Source organism: Pungitius pungitius, chromosome 14, assembly GCF_949316345.1.
Source record: "Pungitius pungitius chromosome 14, fPunPun2.1, whole genome shotgun sequence".
Taxonomy (NCBI): Eukaryota; Metazoa; Chordata; class Actinopteri; order Perciformes; family Gasterosteidae; genus Pungitius; species Pungitius pungitius.
In genome coordinates, this window is record NC_084913.1 from 3,426,962 (window position 1) to 3,447,063 (window position 20,102).

Here is a 20,102-nt window from a genome sequence, read left to right on the forward strand (position 1 = left end):
TGTGGCCAGAGGAACACGGGTTACAAACCCCGGACAAAAACAAAATGAATCTCAGTCAGGGAGGAGAATGAAAAAGCACATTTCTGTCCCAACAACAACAAAAACAGCAACAACAACAACTACTACTACTGAAATGCCCTTGAGCAAGGCACTGAACCTCCGACTGCTCAGTGGCCGACAAGTCTTAGGTGTGAGTGTTTGTGTGACTCCCCTCCCTCCCCCTCCCCTCTCCCTCCCTCCCTGAAATGTTAGCGCGTACACAATCAGGATACACACCTACAGAAACATCATCGCAGAGTGGTAGTTTGACCAAGGCTTTTGAATCTTGGTTTGGGTTTAGCATGTGTGTGTGTGTGTGTGTGTGTGTGTGTGAGTGAGTGAGTGGGGGGTGGGGTGGGGGGGGAGTAGGTAAAAAACAAACAGATGTATTAAGTCTTACGAGGGAGCTTTGATGAAATCGTCTCCTTCGCTCGGTGTCCCTGAGCAAGGCACCTACTGTAAAGGCCTGGTTGTAGAGGACCGTCAGGGACGACTCCCAGATATGATTCTGCAGGGAGGGAAGCCCCCCTGCATTAAAAAAACAAACAATAAAGTAAAAACGCTCGGCGCCGGTCGAGCGAGAAATGTCACTTCCTGGTTTAAAACTGAAATAAAACATCTCAGAGCGGCTTTTCTGCCGTAAAGAAGGGAAGGAAAAAATAAAATAAAGGCAAAACGAAAACAAACTTGTGTCCCCCTCATCGTGAGTTCTTAGGAGGGGGGGGGGGGGGAAGGGGGGGGGCCCGCGTCGCCCCCTCGTTCCCCTAGCATTGAGGGGGGCGCCGCCGTGGCGTCGTTGGCCGGAGGGCTTTGTGGGTAAAGGGGGGGGGGGGGTCGGCGTCCTGCTAAATGTAGAACTGGTGTAGCGCCAGCCGGTCCATGAAGGGCTGCACCAAGTTGTCTGTGGCGAAGTAGAACACCAGGCCGAAGAAAATGGAGATGGGCAGAGCGGGGAGCGCTTTCTTGAAGATGGCGAGGAGGAGCAGGGTCAGACACAGGCCCTGCGGGGGGCACGGGGGATGGGGGGGGGGGGGGGGGGGGGGGGGGGGGGAGACGACGTTAGACACTGAGGGGGAAATAGAACATGGAAACAACAACAAAAAAAAACCACAGACGCGGCCCGTTGCACAACAGACTGGTTTGGTCGGATTTTTTCCCCCGAGAGGCGACAAACCCAAAAAACCAGCCGCTGCGGTCACTCACGATGAGGATGGCCACGAAGCAGGCGAGCGTGGTGTTCCAGTCGCCGCTGGCCGTGGCCGAGGCCTTTCCCACCAGCATGCTGTAGAAGATGAAGTCCCCGAGGCCCAGCTTGACGCCCCCTGAGAGACACACACACACACACACACACACACACACACACACACAGGAGGACACCGCACTCAGGGAGGAGTCGTTACAGACAACAACCACCCCCCCCCCCATCGAAAGCTTCTCTCGACTGTAATTACTCTACAAGCGAGAGCTCCGACCCCGTATTTACCGAAGCTTCAACTCCCAGAGAGAGCGCCCCCCCCCCCCCCCCCCCCAAATAGTACGCATGTATAACAGTCCTTTCCATGAATAATCGCTCCGCCTAAAAATAAAAAAAAGTTGAGAAAAACATGTTTTCGCGTTCACAGACGTACGAGTTTCCCAAAAAGAGGAACACTTAAAAGCTTAAGAAGGACGATGATTACACGCAGTTTGTATTGGAGTTTCATCACAACGTAGTTATTACCTTTTCATTTCAGAATAATCGGGATGATGATGCTGCGCTACTAGTAGATCGTTACCATAACGGAACGACTAGATGAAGGCCGGGTGAAACCATGTGACCGGTACGACCACGTGATACCCAGAGGCCGCGTGCTTTACTGGTCGGATGCACTCACTCTCCTCCTCGTCGTCGTCGTCGACGGGGGGGCGGGCGGAGGGCAGCTCCTGGACCTCCCGCCGGGTCTGGTCGGTGGACTGGAGCGGCCCCAGCTGGTGCTGCTGCTGGTCCACCCACGAGGAGCTGAAGCCTCCGTCATCGCCCGAGGGGCTGGAGGGGGGCGGGGACCCCGCGGCTGAGGACGGTGCGAGGCCGGTTAGACGGAGCGCTTTGAAAGGTTTCCCCCCCCCCCCCACCCCCAAAACCCCGCGCTCACCATCTGGAGCTTCTTGTTGAGGCGGCGCAGCGTCCGTGGAGTTCCTCTTCGGCGGCCACTCGGTGTCGGCCATGTTGACGAGCCACACCATCGTAGCTGTGGACGCCGCCGGGGGGGAGGGGGGGGGGGGGGGGGGGGCAAGAAATCCGAGGTTTATTTGTGCGACCGGCAGAAGGAAAGTGAAACCAGGGGGTGAAAGGAGACGCGGTGAGAAGCGAATGTGGAGAAGAGTCAAAGAAGTGAGGAGTGGGGGGGGGGGGGTGTTTTTTTGTGAAAGCAGAGAAACCAGATGGTTGTCTATCAAATCAAAGGGGAAATAAAACACCCTTTAGTGCCGACAAAAGTTTAACGAAAAGCACTGAAGCTCTAAAGTTTGAGCTTCTTTGTGTTTTCGCTACACTTTTGTGTTTAACTTCCCGACCTGCGTCAAAGGTCAATGACGTCATGCGTGTGACCAGCGTCCGTCTTACACGAGTAGATGAGAGCGGGGAAGATGGGCTCGTTCCTCTCCTGGGCCGTCTCCACCAGGATCCTCAGGGGCCCTTTGGGGCAGAGCACCGCCAACAGATCTGTGGGGGGGGGGGGAAGCCAGACGAGTGATGTCAGTCAGCTGACGCGGCGCCCCGACAGCGGCGTGACACCCGAGACGACAAGATAAAAAAAAGGCCCAAAGCCTCTTTCTCCTCTAAAAGCTTTTCTTCCACAAATATGAAGTATCTGTTTCCATTCAAGTGGCCAGATGTTTCCTCTTGGAAATGGAAACAGTACTTAAATAAAGCTATTCCTTTAAAATCAGCTTATAGAAAAGCAAACTGATACGTCTGTTACCTGTTTCATATTTACAATGTAAAGAATAATACATCCTTCAGGTTTCACATTGTTATTGACATGTTCTTAAGTTCTAAGGATCTACATCCATTCCTTTCTTTAAGATTCTTTTTTTCTACCACATGCACCAGAGGAGAGAGGCGGATTTACCGTAGACGGATATGGCGCCTAATATGAGCCAGCCGGTCCACTCCGGCAGGTACTTGACGAAAACCAGGGCCATGAGGGCGCTGATCATGATGAGGTAGGCCTGCTGGAGCCGCAGCGGCCCGGTCCAGTGGATGCACAACATGCCCACCACTCCGAAGTTCCAAATTATTATGGCCACGGTGAAGTAGTCCGTGGCCAAGTTGTAGGTCTTGAAAACCTCTCTGACAGCAGAGACATGACAGAGAGACTTCATTATGGAGGAGGGAAAAGCGCTCCACGGTCAGGACAGAGTGTGGGAAGCGTAGAGGACCGGCTTACTTGAGGTAGATGAAGGAGAAGCTGAACAGCATGAGGAGAGAGGCGAGGAAGAGCCAGCCTTGGATGACCTGTGAACATAAACATATTTAGAGTTTCATCAGATCAGAAAGTTTCTAACTACCTGGGCTACCAGGTCAGGTGGAGTTACAGCAAGCATCCCAGTTTGGAATGAGTTTAAATCTGCAGGGCTGAAGGCGCCAGAATGTCAGTGTGTGATTGACATTTTCTGAATTAATCTGGTGGCATCGTTACCGTGAGCAACAACTTAACACATAACTGTAAACCTCTTCCAGCTGCAGAGCTCTTACATTACATGTCATTTAGCTGACGCTTTTATCCAAAGCGACTTACAATAAGTGCATTTCCACCATAGAGATACAAACTCAGAAGAACAAGTAACAGGAAAGTACAATTTTCATCAAATAAGCAGTTTCAAAACAACTTGACAGGAAAGAAAGAAACACGGACGGAGCTCCTTCTCAGTGAAGTGTCCCGGTGAGCCGTGACACTGCTCCAACACGCAGAGGCTAACAGGAGGGAACGAGATGTCTGGCACACCCGACTGTGATGAGGCCATCTGAATAGCGAGTACAGCAAGTCCAAACCTCTCCTGGAAAAACCGTCTATTTGCAAGAGGGCCGTGGAGGGCTCCATCCCAGGGGTCCACTGACTGAGGGAAACACCCTGGCTGACTTGGATACCGCCCCCTGCTTACTAAGGAGTGCAGTGTATTGCACCCTCGGGCTTGCTGGAGCGCTCGAATGAAACGGAACCGACCGCCGGGGCAACGCGTGGGCTCCTCCCGCCGTTACAGAGTCAGCTACAGCGTGTGGGCCGTACCTTGTAGAAGCGGTACTTGTACAACAGCACCAGCACCAGAGTCATGACGATGATCACGGTGATCATGATGGAGGCGTTCAGGATGGAGTTGACGGCTCTCTGTCCCACTGTGTCCGTGTCCTCGGAGAACGGGGTGTAGATCCTGTGGGTCAGAACAGAAAATATAATGAACACAATGAGGAAGACGCATTATAGCTGGTTTCCAATGAGCTGAGAAAAGTTCTCTTTTTACATTGCCGAATATTGCATTATCGCCACCTAGTGGCCGGGATGAAACAAGCTTTTGGATCCGTCAAGCACACTCACAATCTCTGGCCGTCCTTCTGGGTAAAGAAGCTGACGGACTTTATGGTTGCCACGACAACCACCATGCACAGGGTCACGGGAACGAACAGCATGATGACGTGCTTCGCCCCGTATTTCAAGGTCAACTCTTCGTCCTCGTCCTCGTCCGTCTCCACCACTCGCGGAGGCCGGGCAGCGCGGAGCTGTCCGTTCTGCTCCGGGCTGCCACCATTGCCTCCTCCTAAATCATCATCTCCTCCTCCTCCTCCTGCAGCTCCTCCTGCAGCTCCTGAGACTCCTCTGGAGCGGACTCTGGTCCCCGCGGCCTCCTGTGGCTGCTGGCTGGGTTCAGAGGCCACATTGGGCTCCTGCTCGTCCTGAATGTTGAGAGGAATCATTGTAATATATTTCACAGAGTCAACACGGATATGCCCATTAATCAAATGATGCAACCAGGCACGGTCCAACAATCCACACCGACGATACAGTAATTTGGGAATATCGTTACATCCCAATGGTCCAAAACATACAAGACACAGAGCACAAAAGGAGCTGTAATCTTTGTCTGTTAAAATATTAAATATTTATACAATTATGAAAGCCCTTAAAAATAACACTGTAACCAAAACATTTAAACTTTGTTTTTGTGTTGCGTGATTTACTTTTGTACATTTGTAATGAGGAAGATCCCAGGAGGAGCACAAGGAATATTTGTATGAAAATAAATGTTATAACGAGTGGCTTGCAACAAAAGACCTTTGCAAGCTGCAATTGCAAAAAGCCATACTCACAGGAGCATTCTACGACTTGCAAAATTGACATTTGACGGTAAAATAAATTCTACCTTTAGAGGCCATGCGAGTTTGAGAAAGTGCCTTTTGTGAAAGTCTGGCAGTGGAATTTTCCACAGAAATAGTCCAAATCTATGTTTCTGTAAAGGTTGCGTTGTCAACATTCCCATCGTATTATTAGATGAAACACTCCACTCAAGCATTTAATTTGTATTTATTGGCAAAAAATTATAGTTATTAACCAAGCGCTGAAGCAAGGTGTTTTCAGACAATCCTCGCTTGTTATTTCAGAACCTTTAACTGTTACATTTACGCTGACTGGGACAGTTCCCCAACACGATTACCACACCAAACCCATTTCCACTCTCCCAGAGACTCCGTCCTGTCAGGACTACATGGAAATGAAGGGAGACTGAATGAACTACGGCTGGTAAAGCGAGTCAAGACATGCACAAAGCCCAGAAATGAAGCACTCAGACCGGGTACACGAGAGAGACTGCTCCCGACCTACGGTTAGCATACGGGAGTAATGTATTGAAATAAACATATAACACTGGCCCGGGTGACCTCATTAATGACCCAGCTGATATTTTACAGACCATAATATGCTGTTCCAAGAAAGGAAGAGTTTTGTGGTATGCTAAAACGGAGAAATACCGCTGACATGTACAAATGTTATTGGGTTAACAAGACTCAGGGTTGTAAAAATTGACTGTGACTGTGATGGGAGACTTTGACTGGAGGGGAGGCCACGCCTGGGATTACAGGGAAAGCCAGAGGCCAACGGCAAAGTAACACAATGCCAGGACAGGGGGACATGGGGGTGGGAACAACGTGTGTGTGTGTGTGTGTGTGTGCGCGTCCTCCGACTCATTTCATTAAGCCGTCACTGGAAAATGGGTTCTCATTTGATCTGTTTGAGTTACACAGCACGTGCGCTCGATTTTTTATGCCATGCCGAGATCGGTTTGGGGTGTTCTCAAAGGGATGGACGTGCCCTGCAAAAAAAAGGGATCAACGCGCCCTGCGAACTGGGAATGGGGCCAGCGGACATGGAATGCGGCCTACTGAAAAGGGAACCTGCCGCTTCTCGTCTCTCGGCGCCACTGATTCAAAGAGCTCACATATTTCCTTAAGAACACCATACCATTTCTGATTAGGATTCATTTTTGTTTCGTATGACTGGTCAAATGAAGCAACGGCCATCGGACACTCTTCCACAGTGTCTGCGTGGCGTCACGAGCCGAAAACAAGACGATGCCGAGACCCCGGGTTGCTCTCTGCTGAAACGGAGCCGTTAAAAACATCCACCGACACGAGCAGACACAGAGGATGAGCTCCCATTCTTTCATACTGACCATATTGTTTTCTATATCTTCTACATGGTTCGCCATGGTTGGCTCTGCAGACACACTTGTCCTCACATGCAAACCGACTTATTTTGCACTGGAGAGAGAGAAAGGGAGACAAGATGCAGTTTAATGTTTACATGTAACATGATACGAGTATATCACTGAATGTTTTATGTGTTGTTCAGATTGTAAGGCCTTGTGAGGCATATTTTTTTATGTTTGCAATAAAACGTAACATAAGAAATCATCTTATTGTTGTCAAGGTATTCAGTAGATTGAAGATGTAACGTTCACGTTACTGGTTAAACTACGGAAATAATGACTAACTGTTACCCGGTGAACCATTGACTGTTAATTATGACGTAAAGCTAACGTGTCTCGCTAGCCACTTCAGAGCTCGTGGTGGAAACGTTAATTAAAGAAGCGTTTTGCGTTGCTCATAGAGGTATTTCATCATTAGCAAACGGCTAGTTAGCCACCAAAGCCATTCCGCTGCGGCCGCTCTGGTTGGCTAACGGCTACCCAGCTGGATGAGGCTCAAAGTAAATACAGATCCAGAATAGCGGGTTTGAAGTAAGTCAACTTACCTACTGTCAACGACAGCTAATTTCCTCGATTTTTGTACTCAGGTGCGTGCTCAAGTAAAGGTTTAAAACACGGGCGCGTTCTCCTCTTTGTTGTTCCTGTCTTCGCACAGCACTTCCGGTCGCTGCTATGAACTACTTCCTGTTCTCTCTATCAATCGAGTGGTGACGGCGTTCACGTTTTCGGAGATGTATTGTCTATGTTCATTGCACCAGAACATTATTAGTAGTTTAAATATATGTGTTGGTTCGATTTTAGCTTGCAGACCAAAAAAAAGTAAGCGATAGAAAGCAGAACTGTAATGGACCAGCAAATAAATTAAAATAAAATAAAAAGACGGAAGTTGGCAAGTTGTTCTTCCGGTGGCAAAGGTCAGCTCGTCCGAGAAGAAGCGGAGCTCCAAGAAAACCCACGTACTTCGACTGAAAACCCCCAAAACCCCAATTAAAATCATGGTTAGTGCATCGCGATGCAGTGTCGCCGGTACACACGTCCGCGTGTTCGTGGAGGCCGTTTGCGGGCGAAGCCTCGTGTTGGTTTCGATCCGGTGTTCGTCCGGCAGAAGGCGCTCTGCTAACGTTAGCATGGCGAGCAGCTGCAGCCTCTTTGGAAGACGGGCCCGTAGATATGAGTGTTTTTGTCAGTTCGTGAAGTTAACTGCTACGTTCTTGACGCTTCCGGTCGACGTTCGCTAAAATAACTCTACGTCTTAAATATATAAAGTTAGCTGCTTGGTAACAGAGATTTCAAAGAATGCCACCGTTAATATTCCTCCATCAGACCTTAAACAGACATTCACCCGTCATTAGTTCTCTAACCACTAGAACTCAAAGCTACATTAAAAAAAAATTGGTTACTGTGTACAAACTAAAACTACTACTTTGATTAATACTATATGAAGCAAAACAAAGCATGTTTTTACATGCATTTTAATGCCTGTGTTTTTTTTGTGTATTTTTTCCCAGTCTCACACCATCCTGCTGGTGCAGCCCACCAAGAGGCCCGAGGGGAGGACGTACGCTGATTATGAATCTGTCAACGAGTGCATGGAAGGTAAGCTCACGCTTTCTTCATTCTTTTTATCTTCTGGGGGGGGGACAAAAACAAGACCGGTACGTTCACTCCTCTTTGGCCTTACTTGTCCAGGTTCTCCCTGTGCCGTAGGTGGCCGGGTGAAACAATCACTCTGCACTTGATTACCTGCGCTTTAAAGTTGCTTTAAAGTCTCTTACTCTAAAAGTGCCACACTATCGGGAGTCCGTATCGGTGAAGAGTTGACTATTTATTCAGTATCTGTTCGTATTCCCAGCTGACCCTAATTCCAGAAAATGTTTTCATTTTATTCTGGGTAAGGGAATTTCAATAAAACCACCCACAGAGATTCTCAGCACTTCGAACAGATGTCCTTCACAAATCTACTAGTAATCATTTTAAAGTTATTGGTGAGCCACTGCCAAGCTGATGTAAGTTAACCAAGACCATCAAAATGCAGTCAAAATTATATAGAAATGCATCATAAGTAACAATTACTGGTTATACACATTGTCGTCAATAAAACATGTTCTTGGTCATATATATCTTTTTATATTTATATTTATCTATTATTTGTCATGTATTTATTGACTATAAACACCACATCAATTTTTAGCAACTTTCTGAATGTAATTATGTTTGCTGTTTTTTTGTCTTAATGTAGATGATTTGAGTTTAGATGTAAAACGTAGTGGGTCTTCCGTCTCCTCCACAGGCGTCTGCAAGATGTACGAGGAGCATTTAAAGAGAATGAACCCCAACAGTCCGTCGATAACGTACGACATCAGCCAGCTGTTCGACTTCATCGACGACCTCGCCGACCTCAGCTGTTTGGTGTAGGTTTGACACGGACACAAACCAATGACCTCAACCGTTTAGAAAATACTCTGCAGAGAGTCGTGGCCGTGCGTAATGATGTCGTAAATGAAACGGAGTCCCGGATTGTTTCCACTCATTGTAATTTGACACCGTGAAGGTGGTTACATTTTTACTTTTGGGATACATTTCCTCCCCGTACAACAAGGTAATGAGTAAACACATCAGAAGTTCAGCATTATGGTCCCAACAGCAGCACAAACAGAAACCGAGAGAGAAAGCACCTCGTTTGAATGTTTTTATTTTTTTTCTTCTATTTTTAACCTGGTCTAATGACAAAAACCAACGCTCTTGTTCACGCCGTCTCAGGTATCGCACCGACACGCAGACGTACCAGCCGTACAACAAGGACTGGATCAAAGAGAAGATCTACGTGCTGCTTCGCCGCCAAGCCCAGCAGGCGGCAAAGTGAAGCCTCTGAGGGGGGAGGGGGGGTGGCGGCGGGGGGGCGGGGCTGTTCTGTGGGTCAATATCATTTCTATGGTCTTTAACTTGTGTTTGATTGGTTTGAGTAACTTTTTTTTTTTTAGTTCCCCGTTTTGTTTTTTTACTTTGTTGTATTTTAATGTTTTCCTTATTAATAAAGTTTCATCAAAAAAGTTTCTGAAATGAGATTTATTTTTAGAATAAATTGAGAGACAAATATTGAAGTTGCTGAGACTTGTGAGAAAGTAATTATCCTCCTTCCATCGGCTTCCCTGCTGGCGTTTTTTTTTTTCCTAATTTCCGTATTTTTTTCATTCTCACTGTTGACTTCGTGCTGCGGACGATGACAGATGATATTTTGTCCTTCCACAGTGTGCTGTTGAATAATTTACTGTGGATGTAAATTGACTTTGCTGTGATGCACAATTCCTCATTTTCTAAACAATAAAACAGCAATCGTGACATATTGATTTTTATTTCTTTGAAGAGCGACATGAAATATATATTTCTTACTCTTGTCTTTTTGTATTTACTTTAGCAATGTGTTGTCCTTTCTGTCACACTTTCTCATTTGGCAGTTAAATGCTGATTGTAGAACCGAGTTAATTAGAAGGTGAGTTTCACTCAACGCAGTGACACTAGTTCCTTTTTATAATTGCCTGTGAGCATGTTTGCTCACTACATTCTTATTCTTTTATTAATGCGATGAATTAGTCCTTGTTTGCTTTATCTAACACAACTGATACTCTTTAACACTGAATAAAGTGGTACATTCCCCGAAAAATGAATGAGACTTTTGGAAATGAACATTAAAAATATATCAAGCATTTTCCTCTTGTACTTTTTCCACATTACTATTTTATTTCTCATTTGTCCTTTTCCCCCTCCAGCAGTTTCCTTCTCTCTCCCATTTTAAAGCTTTATAGCAAGCTGTCATTTAGGATGATAATGTCCTAATTTATCCAGTGCTGCGGCCAATAAGCACGTCTTTAAATATTGATTAAAAAGAATTAATAGTGTGTTCACTCTTCTCTGGATCGATCAATTTTAGGAGAAAAGAACATCTGTATCGGGGATGAAAGAGCTCCGCACACACACACACACACACACACACACAGATGTGCGGGGTGTGTGACCGCCTGACGCAGTCTCTCTCTCTCTCTCTCTCTCTCTCCACCTTTGTGTTGTGATCGGCTCTCTCAGTCTGTTTCTCACACCCAGCCCGGTACCCCCCTCCCCACCGCCCCCCCTCCCTCTTCCACACCCCTCCTCCTCCTCCTCCTCCTCCATCCCTCCCCACCACCCCCTCTCCTCCTTTTAGCATCTGAAAAGACCACTGAGTGAGAATCGATGGCGCAGAGGCCCGCTTGACAGGACAATAAACCACAAAGAAGGGGTGAGTTTTTTCTCTCTCCCTCCTCTTGGTTGTTTTTTTTTTGGGGGGGAGGTGGTTGGAGGAGGAAGGGGGGCGGGGGGGGGGGGTTTGAATCGCGGAATTACTCAAATGGCACAACGATAAGCGAACCGCTCGCGGCTGGCAGCGTGGAAACGCTATTTTTAACACAGGGCATCTTTTGTTACCGCGATATGATTTACAGCAGGCGTCAGCTGCCGAGGAGGAGGAGGAGGAGGAGGACGAGGAGGAGGACGAGGAGGAGGAGGAGGAGGAGGAGGAGGAGGAGGAGGAGGGAGAGATGACAAAAACAAAAATCAAAATAACAACAAAAATACCACAAGCAGCAGCAACAATAACAGCGGCTCCGCGTCACGCGTCGTCCGGGACGCGGATTTACGTTCACCTCACGCAGCCCGCACCGGCGGCTCCCGCTCCCGGTCCCGGTCCCGGTCCCGTTACCGCCGGAGAGCCGCATGCAGGTGCCGCTGCAGGTTTTAGATGAGGGCGATGCGGTACCTCCGGGGTGTTAACGCGAAAAACAACAACAACATCAACAATCACAACAACGTCAGATGTTGTTTATTTAGAGAAGGGTACCTCCCTCCCCTGGAGAAGGAGCGCGAGGCAGTGAGTAATGTTATAATTGGCTTTAACTGCCCCCCCCCTCCAACCATGAGGAGAGTCGCATCCAAGACGCAGGGGGAGCCGTCTATTTACGCGTCTCAGGTCTGCAGCCGGTGATCTTCCATCTTTTCCTCCTCGCGGCCACCGTGTGATCAGAGGAGGAAGCTGATGAATCACGTATTGATCTTGCGACGAGAATGTGCTTTTGGCTGCCGGTAACCTCAAGTGACCTGACAGCGGGGTGGGTGGGGGGTAGGTGTGGTGCGTTTTGTCCAGGTTCTCCGCGTTGAGGACGCAGCGATGCTCCAGCAGCAGAGGGGGGAGCCGTCTGCGCCCCGCCGCCTCCGTCTGGCATCCCTCCGCCTCCAGACCCCCGAGCCCGGCCACGGCTTCCCATGACGCCGCCACCAGGACCCAGCTCGCCCGCTCTGTGTGGGGCCTCTCACATGTGAAGTAGGTCCATGCTGAAACGAATCTTCAGGGATCCCCCCCCCCTCCTGCAGTTTCATTATTCCATAATCTATATCGTTTGTGTCCTCCTTTTCCTCTTAGTTGACATGGAGGATGAAGATGGGACTTGTCTACTTGATGTTTTGTGGTGAGTCTGTCCAACAGAAATCACCTCAATCATAATATTCAATAAACTGCAAGCATCTCAGGTTCAATGTGGTCTAATGTCTTCTTGTTCTGGTATTTGAATTGTGAATTGACTTCCCTTCGCCTTCGCAGTGACCCCCAAGCGCTGAACGACTTCCTTCACGGGACCAATGAGGTGACAAAAGAGTCTTGAATAGAGAGGCACTCTAATAATAATAAAAAAAAATCAATAGTGCAAATGAAAAAGTGAGGGGGGCGTTTTTTCTTGGCTCCCGGTGGTGTGAGATGTGTGGAGGAGTCATCTCTCCGTGAGCCCAAACCTAAAAATGGTCCCATCTCCTCTCACCAGCTGCAGACCGAAGACCTGCTCATTAGCTCCTCCTCCGGGGAGCCCTCCCTCTTCACAGATGCCCCGGTGAGTGTCTGGATCCATTTTCCCCTTTCTCTCTCTCTCTCTCTCTCTCTGCTCTCCCTGAAACATGCTTTCCTGTTAACTAACCACCCGGCCTCCCTCCCCCCCCCCTCCTCCAGAGCCCCGTCTCTCTGCTGGGGGACGGCAGCGGTTCCCCCGGCACGCCGCCACCTGGCTGCGTGGACCTGTCCTTCCTGGAGGAGGCGCTCCTCTCGTCGCCGGAGGGCGCAGACGAGGACCCTCGGCCGGGGCGGGGGGGCCCGCCCGCCGGGGCCGCTTTCCGGCCCAAGAAGGGGGAGGAGGAGGGGGCGGGGGAGGCGTGCGACATCTTGCAGCAGAGCCTGCAGGAGGCCGAGATCACAGAGCAGACCATGGCTCTGGAGGCGGGGGCGGCCCAGCCGGCCCCCGGGGACGGCCTGGCCCTGTACTCGCCGGCCCCTCTCCCCTCCCCGCCCGCCGCACCCTTCGCGCCCAAATCTGTGACCCTGCCCATCGCTCAGGCGTTGCCCAGGGACACCCAGGCAGCAGTGGAGCCCCCCCAGCCCTCCCTCCTGGCCGTGGGGCCGGGCTGCCCTTCCCTGAAGCCCACGGCCCCACCTCGGCTGATGGGGCTCCTGCCGGGCAACGTGTTCCCTGCCGCTTCGCCAGAGACCTCCTTCTCCCTGAGCCCCGCGCAGGCGGCGTCCAGCGTGATCATCCACAAGGCGGCCCCCGGCGTGACCGGCCGCCCCTTCCTCGCCTCCGCCCTGAGAGCAGCGGGGGCCGCCGGCCTCGTCCTCCAGCACGGCCCCCTTCACATCCAGCCCAAGCTGCCCGTCAGCATTCAGCCTAGACTGGTCCAGATCAGCCCCAAGCCCTCTGGGGGGCAAAAACACGCCCCGGGTCTAGCATTTCTCCCTGGGACCAATCCACCAAATATCTTACTCTCCCAACCTCAAGGCCAAAAACCCGCGGCCCCCGCGGCCCCGGCGGCTCCGGCGCCCCCCCCCCAGCAGCTCCCCAAGCCGCTCAGCCTGCAGCTGGTCAACCAGGGCGGCTCCTTCGTGCTGCAGCCTCAGGGACTCTTCCAGGGACAGAGCCAGTTCCTCCTTCCGAGCCAGCCCCCCGTCGCCATGCCGCAGACCGCCTGCGCGGCTCGACCGCTGCTGACCCCCGCTCGCCGCGGCGTGAACCCCCCCGGCGGCTCCCAGATCCTCGCCGTGCCGCAGAGACGGCTGAACTTCAGCCCCGTCTTCGCCACCGCTTCGGGGCAGCTGGCGCTCCGCCAGGCCACCGTGCTCTCGGGGCCCCTGCAGCTGCAGCCGGCGCCCCCTGCCGTCTTCCAGGTGCCGGCACAGCTGGCCGGGGCCTACGCTCCAGCAGGGCAGGGCCAGCGGACCGCCCTGGTGCACGGCCCCGCCCTGGGAAACCACATCACCTTGATCAACAGTTCAGGGGTGCTGCCCCCGGATCTCACTTCCATCTCCATTGTCAACGGCCCCTCGGTCGTCCAGGGCGTGCCCTTCGCCGCCCAGGCTCCGCCTCCTCGGGCAGGCGTGACGGACGGACAGCTGGGCCTGCGGCAGGCCTCGGTGGTGCTGCTGCAGGAGAGCGCCGTTCAAGAGGAGAGGGCCGCCTCAGAGGAGACGCTCCAGGTGCGTAAATATGCTCCTCCGACCGAGGTGGTATTTCGGCGGTTTTTACTAGAATAAAAACTATTGTCCAAGCGAAATATCCAGCCCAAATTAAAGTAGCAAGCAGCATGAACTGAAAGTCGGCAACAAGCCACTCCCCAAAATGCCGTAGTATGAAAGTGAGCTACGAACATTCATGCTCAAACTTGTTAAACTAGACTCAGTTGTGTTAGTTGGCTGCTGTCAGGATGTGAATTCAAACAAAAATACCAAACATTTTTGAAGAAGATAAGCAATATTGTCGGTATTGACGTCATCGGGGTCGTCTTCGCTCAAAGACGTTTTCAAGTTGCATCATGGGAAATGTAGGTTCCAATGTGCAGCCTAATCATTGTTCTTTTTTGATCTGCCACTTGCAGCTTCATGAAAGTTGCAACACTAGATCGGATTGGATTTAATACTAAAGTGCTTTACCAGGCGATGACAATGCGATGTTTACAGGAAAGAATCATGCTGGTGACCCTTTACGATGGATCCTCGGGGTCATCAGGGTCATCGGGATGTTTCTTTTTTCTCCGGCTCCTGCCGTCCTCAAGTCGAAGTGTCCTCGAGTGGAGGAAGTGTCTCGGGGGGGGGGGGCCCACGCCTCGGCCTGCGATGTCCTACCGGGGGGGGGGGGGGGGGGGGGGTTCGGCACGTAGACTCAGCTTTAACGCCTCTGCTCTGCTGTTCCGCCGCAGCCCTACGGACGTGTCCTCCAGCACGTCTCGGCGCAGTCCTCCTCTCCTCCTGTGGTCGCGGTGCCGGAAGCTCCCCCCGACCCGCCTCTGGCTCCGGACCCAGCTGTGGAGATCCCCAAGCTGTTGATGCCTCCAGCAGAAATGACCCCAGTGGTGGAGGAGGCGAGTCAGAACGACGCCTTTATGCAACATCTGCAACAGGTCAGAGGTTCTTCAAAAGAACACGTTCAAAGTGTATGATGTCATGAAAAAGAACTCACGTAAAAAACAGGATGGATTTTATTAGATCCACGAGATTTATCTAAATATTGTCATTCATTATTTCTACCACAGCAAGCACTCAGTCCTCCTCTCACCTCTGACCTGTCGGTCGGGTCGCTGCCGGCGGTGCCGATGGAGCCGCTCGCCTCCCCGGTGGCCCCGGGTCAGGACGCCCGCCCTGTGGCCTCCGACCAGTGCGCCGAGTCTTCTCCGCTCCGCCCGGACCCGGTGGACCCTCTGCCGACCCGCTCCTCGCCTCCCGTCGCAGAGGCCCCGCCAGCGCCCCCGCCCGGTTTCTTCCCTCAGAACCCTTCGCCCGGACCCGAGGGTTCAGTGGCAGCTCCCCGGACCGGCCTGGAGCCCACGCTCCAGTACCGGGCCCCTCACCATCTCCTGAACCGGGTGCAGACGGAGCCGTCCTCGGCCCACGGCAGCCCCCCCCCTCCGCGCGTCCCGGCGCCCCAGCAGCAGCCCGATCCCGCGGCCGCCCGCCCCCCTCCCCCCGGCGGGGGCGCCCCCGCCGTCCAACAGCACACACAAAACAGTGAGTGTCGGACCGGCGACGGACCGGTTCCCTCTTTCTCCCCCGCTGGGGGCCGGCGTCGTCCTCAGTGTCCCCCCCTTCCTGTCCCTTCAGAGCCAACAGCTGCCTTGGTCGTGGAGAGTAAAGAGTTAACTCTCGATGTCCGCCCGCCGTCCCCCGTGTCCCCGGGGGCCCGAGGGCACGGGCATCCCGCCCCCACCCAGACGAGCCAGAACAAGGTGAGCCAGAACCAGATCTGGAATGACGTGTGCTTTAAATGTTGAAATAGTCTTTCATTATTTCAGTTTTACAAATTGAAACGTATTAATTTCACGCCGATAATTCCTGTCGACTGTCCACTAACAGCTAATTCGAATTTAATAAAATGTAGCATAAACAGGTGTTAAAACGTCTGTAACGGGTCTAAATAATTCCCCCTGTGGATGGACCTGAATTGGCTCCGGTAGTAAAACACGGCTTTGAAAGGATTATTTGTGAAATGCAGCAAAACTTAAACATTTAAGAAAATTAATGGCTTGAAATCTCTCCGTCCTTTTGATATCATCCAAAACGCCTGGTGGCTGCCAGCTGGCCGACGACGCTCTGGAGGAGCAGGAGGAGCGGGAAGAGCAGGAGGAGCAGGAGGAGCGGGAGGAGCAGGAGGAGCAGGAGGAGAAGGAGGAGCGGGAGGAGCAGGAGGAGCAGGAGGAGCAGAAGGAGCAGGAGGAGAAGGAGGAGCGGGAGGAGCAGGAGGAGCGGGAGGAGCAGGAGGAGCAGGAGGAGAAGGAGGAGCGGGAGGAGCAGGAGGAGCAGGAGGAGCAGAAGGAGCAGGAGGAGAAGGAGGAGCGGGAGGAGCAGGAGGAGCGGCTCACACCAGCAGCGCGCAGGCACCGGTAAGACTCGGGGCCACTCAGAAGGCCACATCTGTACAACATCTGGACGACAACACCATGACCCAGTGTTCAGTGGTGGCCCCTCCGTAAACACCCGCCCCTTCACTCCGGTGACCCTCGTGTTCTCCTCAGGTTCCAGCAGCAGATCTGTCTGGACCACGCGGCGGTCCGGGCGCCCTCCACCGGCCCGGCCTTCCCCGCGCTGAAGGACGCCGTGAGGCGCCTGCTGCCGTTCCACGCCTGCGCCGGTCCCCCGCCCGCCCAGGAGGACTTCGATCTAGGTCCGTGAGCTCCTGCCGGGGGCCCGACAGCTCAGTGGATGAATTGATAAAAAGAGAAGCGATGATGATGATGATGATGATGATGATCATGCTCCTCCTCTGCTCACAGTGGACCAGCAGTTCGACACCGTGTCTGGTTTCCTGCTGAAACGCACCAAGGACATGGTCAACAAATACAGGCAGCTCCTGGTGCGAGAGGCCCAGGTGAGAAACCACGGTGAAACACGGGAAGCCGCCTTCTCAGGCCCGGCGGGAGCGGATGGTGATCCATGTGTGTGTGTGTGTGTGTGTGTGTGTGATGGGGAATGCACTGGTTCCCCACAGCAGGAGAGTCCCTCGGCGGAGATGGTGATGCTGGAGCGTCTCTTCCTGCAGGCGGAGCGGTGCGCTCTGGCAGAGGACCGGCGCAGAGTCCGCAGAGACCCGGGTCAGTGCCGCGAGGAGCGGCGTCCAAACCAAACACATTTCGTTTCATTCCTTGCAGATGAAAGCGGTTTCCTGCACTTTTTCATGGGGGGGGGGGGGGGGGATTCATTTGTTTGCGCCACGCAGCGCGGCGCTTAACCTGCTTATTTTCGGCCGGGTCGGAACCCGGGGTTCGGACCGCATTGAGGTCAATTAAAGCAAGCGGGAAAAGCGTCTGAAGGAATCGTTTTAGTAGGAAAGAGAAGCTCGACGCCAGCTGGAAGAACAACGTGTTCCTTTCATTTATTCTGCTCGTGAAGAAAAATAACATTTTATTTCCTAATCATGTGTAAATAGGAAAATGACTTTGTATTAGACATTTTAGATGATGTAAACACGTCAATATTTGATTTCACCACAATGTGATCAACAAGGAAAATTTCTCAAATAGAGGGTTAGAAAGTATTTAAACATTTTAATGTTTTATATCAACTATATTCTCCAGATTGCTCTAATTTACCTTGATGTACTCTATGTACCCCCCGCCCCCCCCCCTACTCACAGAGGCCTTTCTGACGGCCCTGGCTGCATCGGCGTCTCTCCCCCCCGGTGCTCGCTCCTCCCAGCTCTGCTCCTCCGGCAGCCCCTCCCCTCCGCCGGCGTGGACCAGACTGTCCGACCGCCCCCCCGGCCTGAAGACGTACCGCTCCAGCTCCCGGGGGGCCCTGAGGCTCACCATCAAGCAGGAGTCGGGCTCCCGCAAGGTGGTCCGCAACTCGGCCTGCGAGCCGGGCCTCAAGAGGGACCACGCGGGGCGGCTGACCAACGGGGGCGGAGCCGCCGACCGGCGCCCCCCTCGGGCGGCCAACGGGGCGCCCGAGGGGGGCTGCAACGGAGCGCCGCCCGGCGACCCCGCGGGGGAGGTCCCGCACGCGGGCCCCCGTTCCAGAACAAAATCCCCGGCCCCGCTTTTGGCCCAGGGGCCGCAGGTCGATGGCTGCGAGGCGCCTCCCGCCGAGGTCAGCGGGCCCAAGCTGAAATGCTGCAGGTCGGACGAGTCGCCTGGGTTCGGCCCGCCGCCGCCGCCCCCCCCCCTCCAGGAGGACAGCATGCTCAGCGAGCATCTGCAGAGCGCCATCGACAGCATCCTGGAGCTCCAGCGCCTGCAGGGCCCCTCGGCGGCCCCCGGCAGGGGCGCGTCGGGCCCTCCACTGGACCAGGCGGTCACCAGCATCCTGGAGGGTCACCTGTGAGGTAACCTGTCTCAGCCAGATGCAGAAACATCTGTCTGAGGAGGGAGGGGAAGGGAAACCTTTTTTTATTTATGTGTTCTCAGAATTTAAGGAGATTTTGTTGGTGGGCTTCGGAGATTACCTTTGAGGTACTGAATGTTTGAGAGAAGAGGGGGGGGTGGGGGGGGGCACTAATGAGAGGCAGACCAGACCACTAGATGGGGGACAGATGATGGATTCTTCACTCCGACGTACGTCTGTGCAGAAAGGAAATCTATTTGGAACAGGAGCTGTACTGTTTCAGTGGTAGTGAGGTCACCCGGAGGTCACCCAGAGGTCAGCCGGAGGTCACCCGGAGGTCAGCCGGAAGTCAGCCCGGAGGTCACCCAGAGGTCAGCGGTGTCACCTTCGTCAGCTCGTAGTACGCGAGTCATAGTGAGGAAGAGGAACACAACGTGGAGTAGACCCACATTATTCAATAGTTTCTTTTCATAAGATTTCTTTCAGAAAATGTGAAGTTTCTTTTGCATCGTGCCAAGATTCCAGGGTATTTATTTTGGTAAAATGTGCCAATTGCTTTTCATTGAAAAAGGCAGCGAGTCTGTGTGTGTGTGTGTGTGTGTGTGTGTGTGTGTGTGTGTGTGTGACAACATTGCGTCCTGCGACATGACCGGACATAAAAAGTCAAATCACACTCGGCTCATCCAATGAAACTCCAAAGAATTTGTGACACGCTACACTCCCGAAATACACCAGCAAGCGCCCACATCAACCAGAGCCCGCCCCCTGGGGGGGGGGCAAAGGTAATGAGGCAGACTCGAGTACGTTTGGACCCTTGTTGTCATTCACGCTGCAGTCAGAGAAGGTTTTTCTCATGTTTTATGTATTAACACGCGAGCAATAAGGAGTTGGGGTTGTAGGGAGCAGTGGTGCAGTGAGGGACGGGGCGGGGGGGGGGGGGGGGTTGGGGGAGGGGGGAGATCTTTTGATTGTTTTTCAGCAAAGAGAGAGACGCTTGTTTTGTCGTTGAAGCACACGTAGTTTAGAACCCACGATTCACTGTACGGCCTCTCTCTGCATCATCGAACAGCCTTTGACCAAAAAAAAAAAAGAAGAAAAAAAAAGAAAGAAGAGGAATCATCCGCGTTTAAAATCCCTTTATTTATTTTATTGATGCATCGCTTTGAAGCCGAAAGATTTGCTTTCACTCCGCAATATGATTTGTGCGACATCTTACGTTAACGTGACAATCTTATCGGCCTGTGAGTTCTGTTCGTATGGAAACATGAGAGGAGCTCAGTGACTCACCAATTCTTTGCAGCTGGATTCGTACCTTGAAGGTCAAAAGGTCAAAGCTGCAAAATGTCTCTTTTTGTAACATAAATTTAAAAAAAATGTGTGTCAAATTCTAGCTTTCGCAGATCCTGTTGTGGGTCAAGGTTTGACCTGCGATCTTGGGACTATTTAGAAA

At 52.3% G+C, this 20,102-nt stretch overlaps 3 protein-coding genes across 3 annotated transcripts; 2 read left to right on the forward strand and 1 right to left on the reverse strand.

Moving 5' to 3' along the window:
- Positions 1 to 805: 805 nt before the first annotated feature.
- psen1 (presenilin 1) lies at positions 806 to 7,505 on the reverse strand. The gene is made up of 11 exons (XM_037486860.2): positions 7,323 to 7,505; positions 6,742 to 6,829; positions 4,614 to 4,969; positions 4,308 to 4,449; positions 3,468 to 3,535; positions 3,150 to 3,370; positions 2,642 to 2,740; positions 2,172 to 2,267; positions 1,914 to 2,090; positions 1,243 to 1,361; positions 806 to 1,040 (listed from the first exon to the last, which is right to left on the reverse strand). The coding sequence occupies exons 2-11, from the start codon at positions 6,775 to 6,777 to the stop codon at positions 885 to 887; spliced, it is 1,470 nt and encodes a 489-aa protein (XP_037342757.2). The 5' UTR covers positions 6,778 to 6,829; positions 7,323 to 7,505; the 3' UTR covers positions 806 to 884.
- A 136-nt stretch (positions 7,506 to 7,641) lies between these two features.
- LOC119227779 (enhancer of rudimentary homolog) lies at positions 7,642 to 10,483 on the forward strand. Its single transcript, XM_037486861.2, has 4 exons — positions 7,642 to 7,775; positions 8,286 to 8,373; positions 9,068 to 9,188; positions 9,538 to 10,483. The coding sequence occupies exons 1-4, from the start codon at positions 7,773 to 7,775 to the stop codon at positions 9,638 to 9,640; spliced, it is 315 nt and encodes a 104-aa protein (XP_037342758.1). The 5' UTR covers positions 7,642 to 7,772; the 3' UTR covers positions 9,641 to 10,483.
- A 473-nt stretch (positions 10,484 to 10,956) lies between these two features.
- si:ch211-168d23.3 (BRD4-interacting chromatin-remodeling complex-associated protein) lies at positions 10,957 to 18,797 on the forward strand. The gene is made up of 14 exons (XM_062557285.1): positions 10,957 to 11,050; positions 11,931 to 12,127; positions 12,227 to 12,272; positions 12,404 to 12,446; positions 12,621 to 12,686; positions 12,803 to 14,317; positions 15,037 to 15,237; positions 15,370 to 15,841; positions 15,935 to 16,059; positions 16,409 to 16,713; positions 16,846 to 16,994; positions 17,104 to 17,198; positions 17,319 to 17,421; positions 17,964 to 18,797. The coding sequence occupies exons 3-14, from the start codon at positions 12,232 to 12,234 to the stop codon at positions 18,650 to 18,652; spliced, it is 3,804 nt and encodes a 1,267-aa protein (XP_062413269.1). The 5' UTR covers positions 10,957 to 11,050; positions 11,931 to 12,127; positions 12,227 to 12,231; the 3' UTR covers positions 18,653 to 18,797.
- Positions 18,798 to 20,102: the final 1,305 nt, after the last annotated feature.

Excerpts from the sequence above, each read along its gene's own strand:
- si:ch211-168d23.3 (XM_062557285.1), top strand. The coding sequence starts at position 12,232 with ATGGAGGATGAAGATGGGACTTGTCTACTTGATGTTTTGTG. Across the intron at positions 15,842-15,934 it reads CCAACAGCACACACAAAACA|AGCCAACAGCTGCCTTGGTC; the intron begins GTGAGTGTCGGA and ends CTGTCCCTTCAG. Across the intron at positions 16,060-16,408 it reads CCCAGACGAGCCAGAACAAG|CTGGCCGACGACGCTCTGGA; the intron begins GTGAGCCAGAAC and ends GGTGGCTGCCAG.
- psen1 (XM_037486860.2), bottom strand. The coding sequence starts at position 6,777 with ATGGCGAACCATGTAGAAGATATAGAAAACAATATG. Across the intron at positions 4,450-4,613 it reads CAGAAGGACGGCCAGAGATT|GATCTACACCCCGTTCTCCG; the intron begins GTGAGTGTGCTT and ends TCTGACCCACAG. Across the intron at positions 1,362-1,913 it reads CGACGACGACGAGGAGGAGA|GGGGCGTCAAGCTGGGCCTC; the intron begins GTGAGTGCATCC and ends TGTGTCTCTCAG.
- LOC119227779 (XM_037486861.2), top strand. Across the intron at positions 8,374-9,067 it reads TGTCAACGAGTGCATGGAAG|GCGTCTGCAAGATGTACGAG; the intron begins GTAAGCTCACGC and ends TCTCCTCCACAG. Across the intron at positions 9,189-9,537 it reads GCCGACCTCAGCTGTTTGGT|GTATCGCACCGACACGCAGA; the intron begins GTAGGTTTGACA and ends ACGCCGTCTCAG.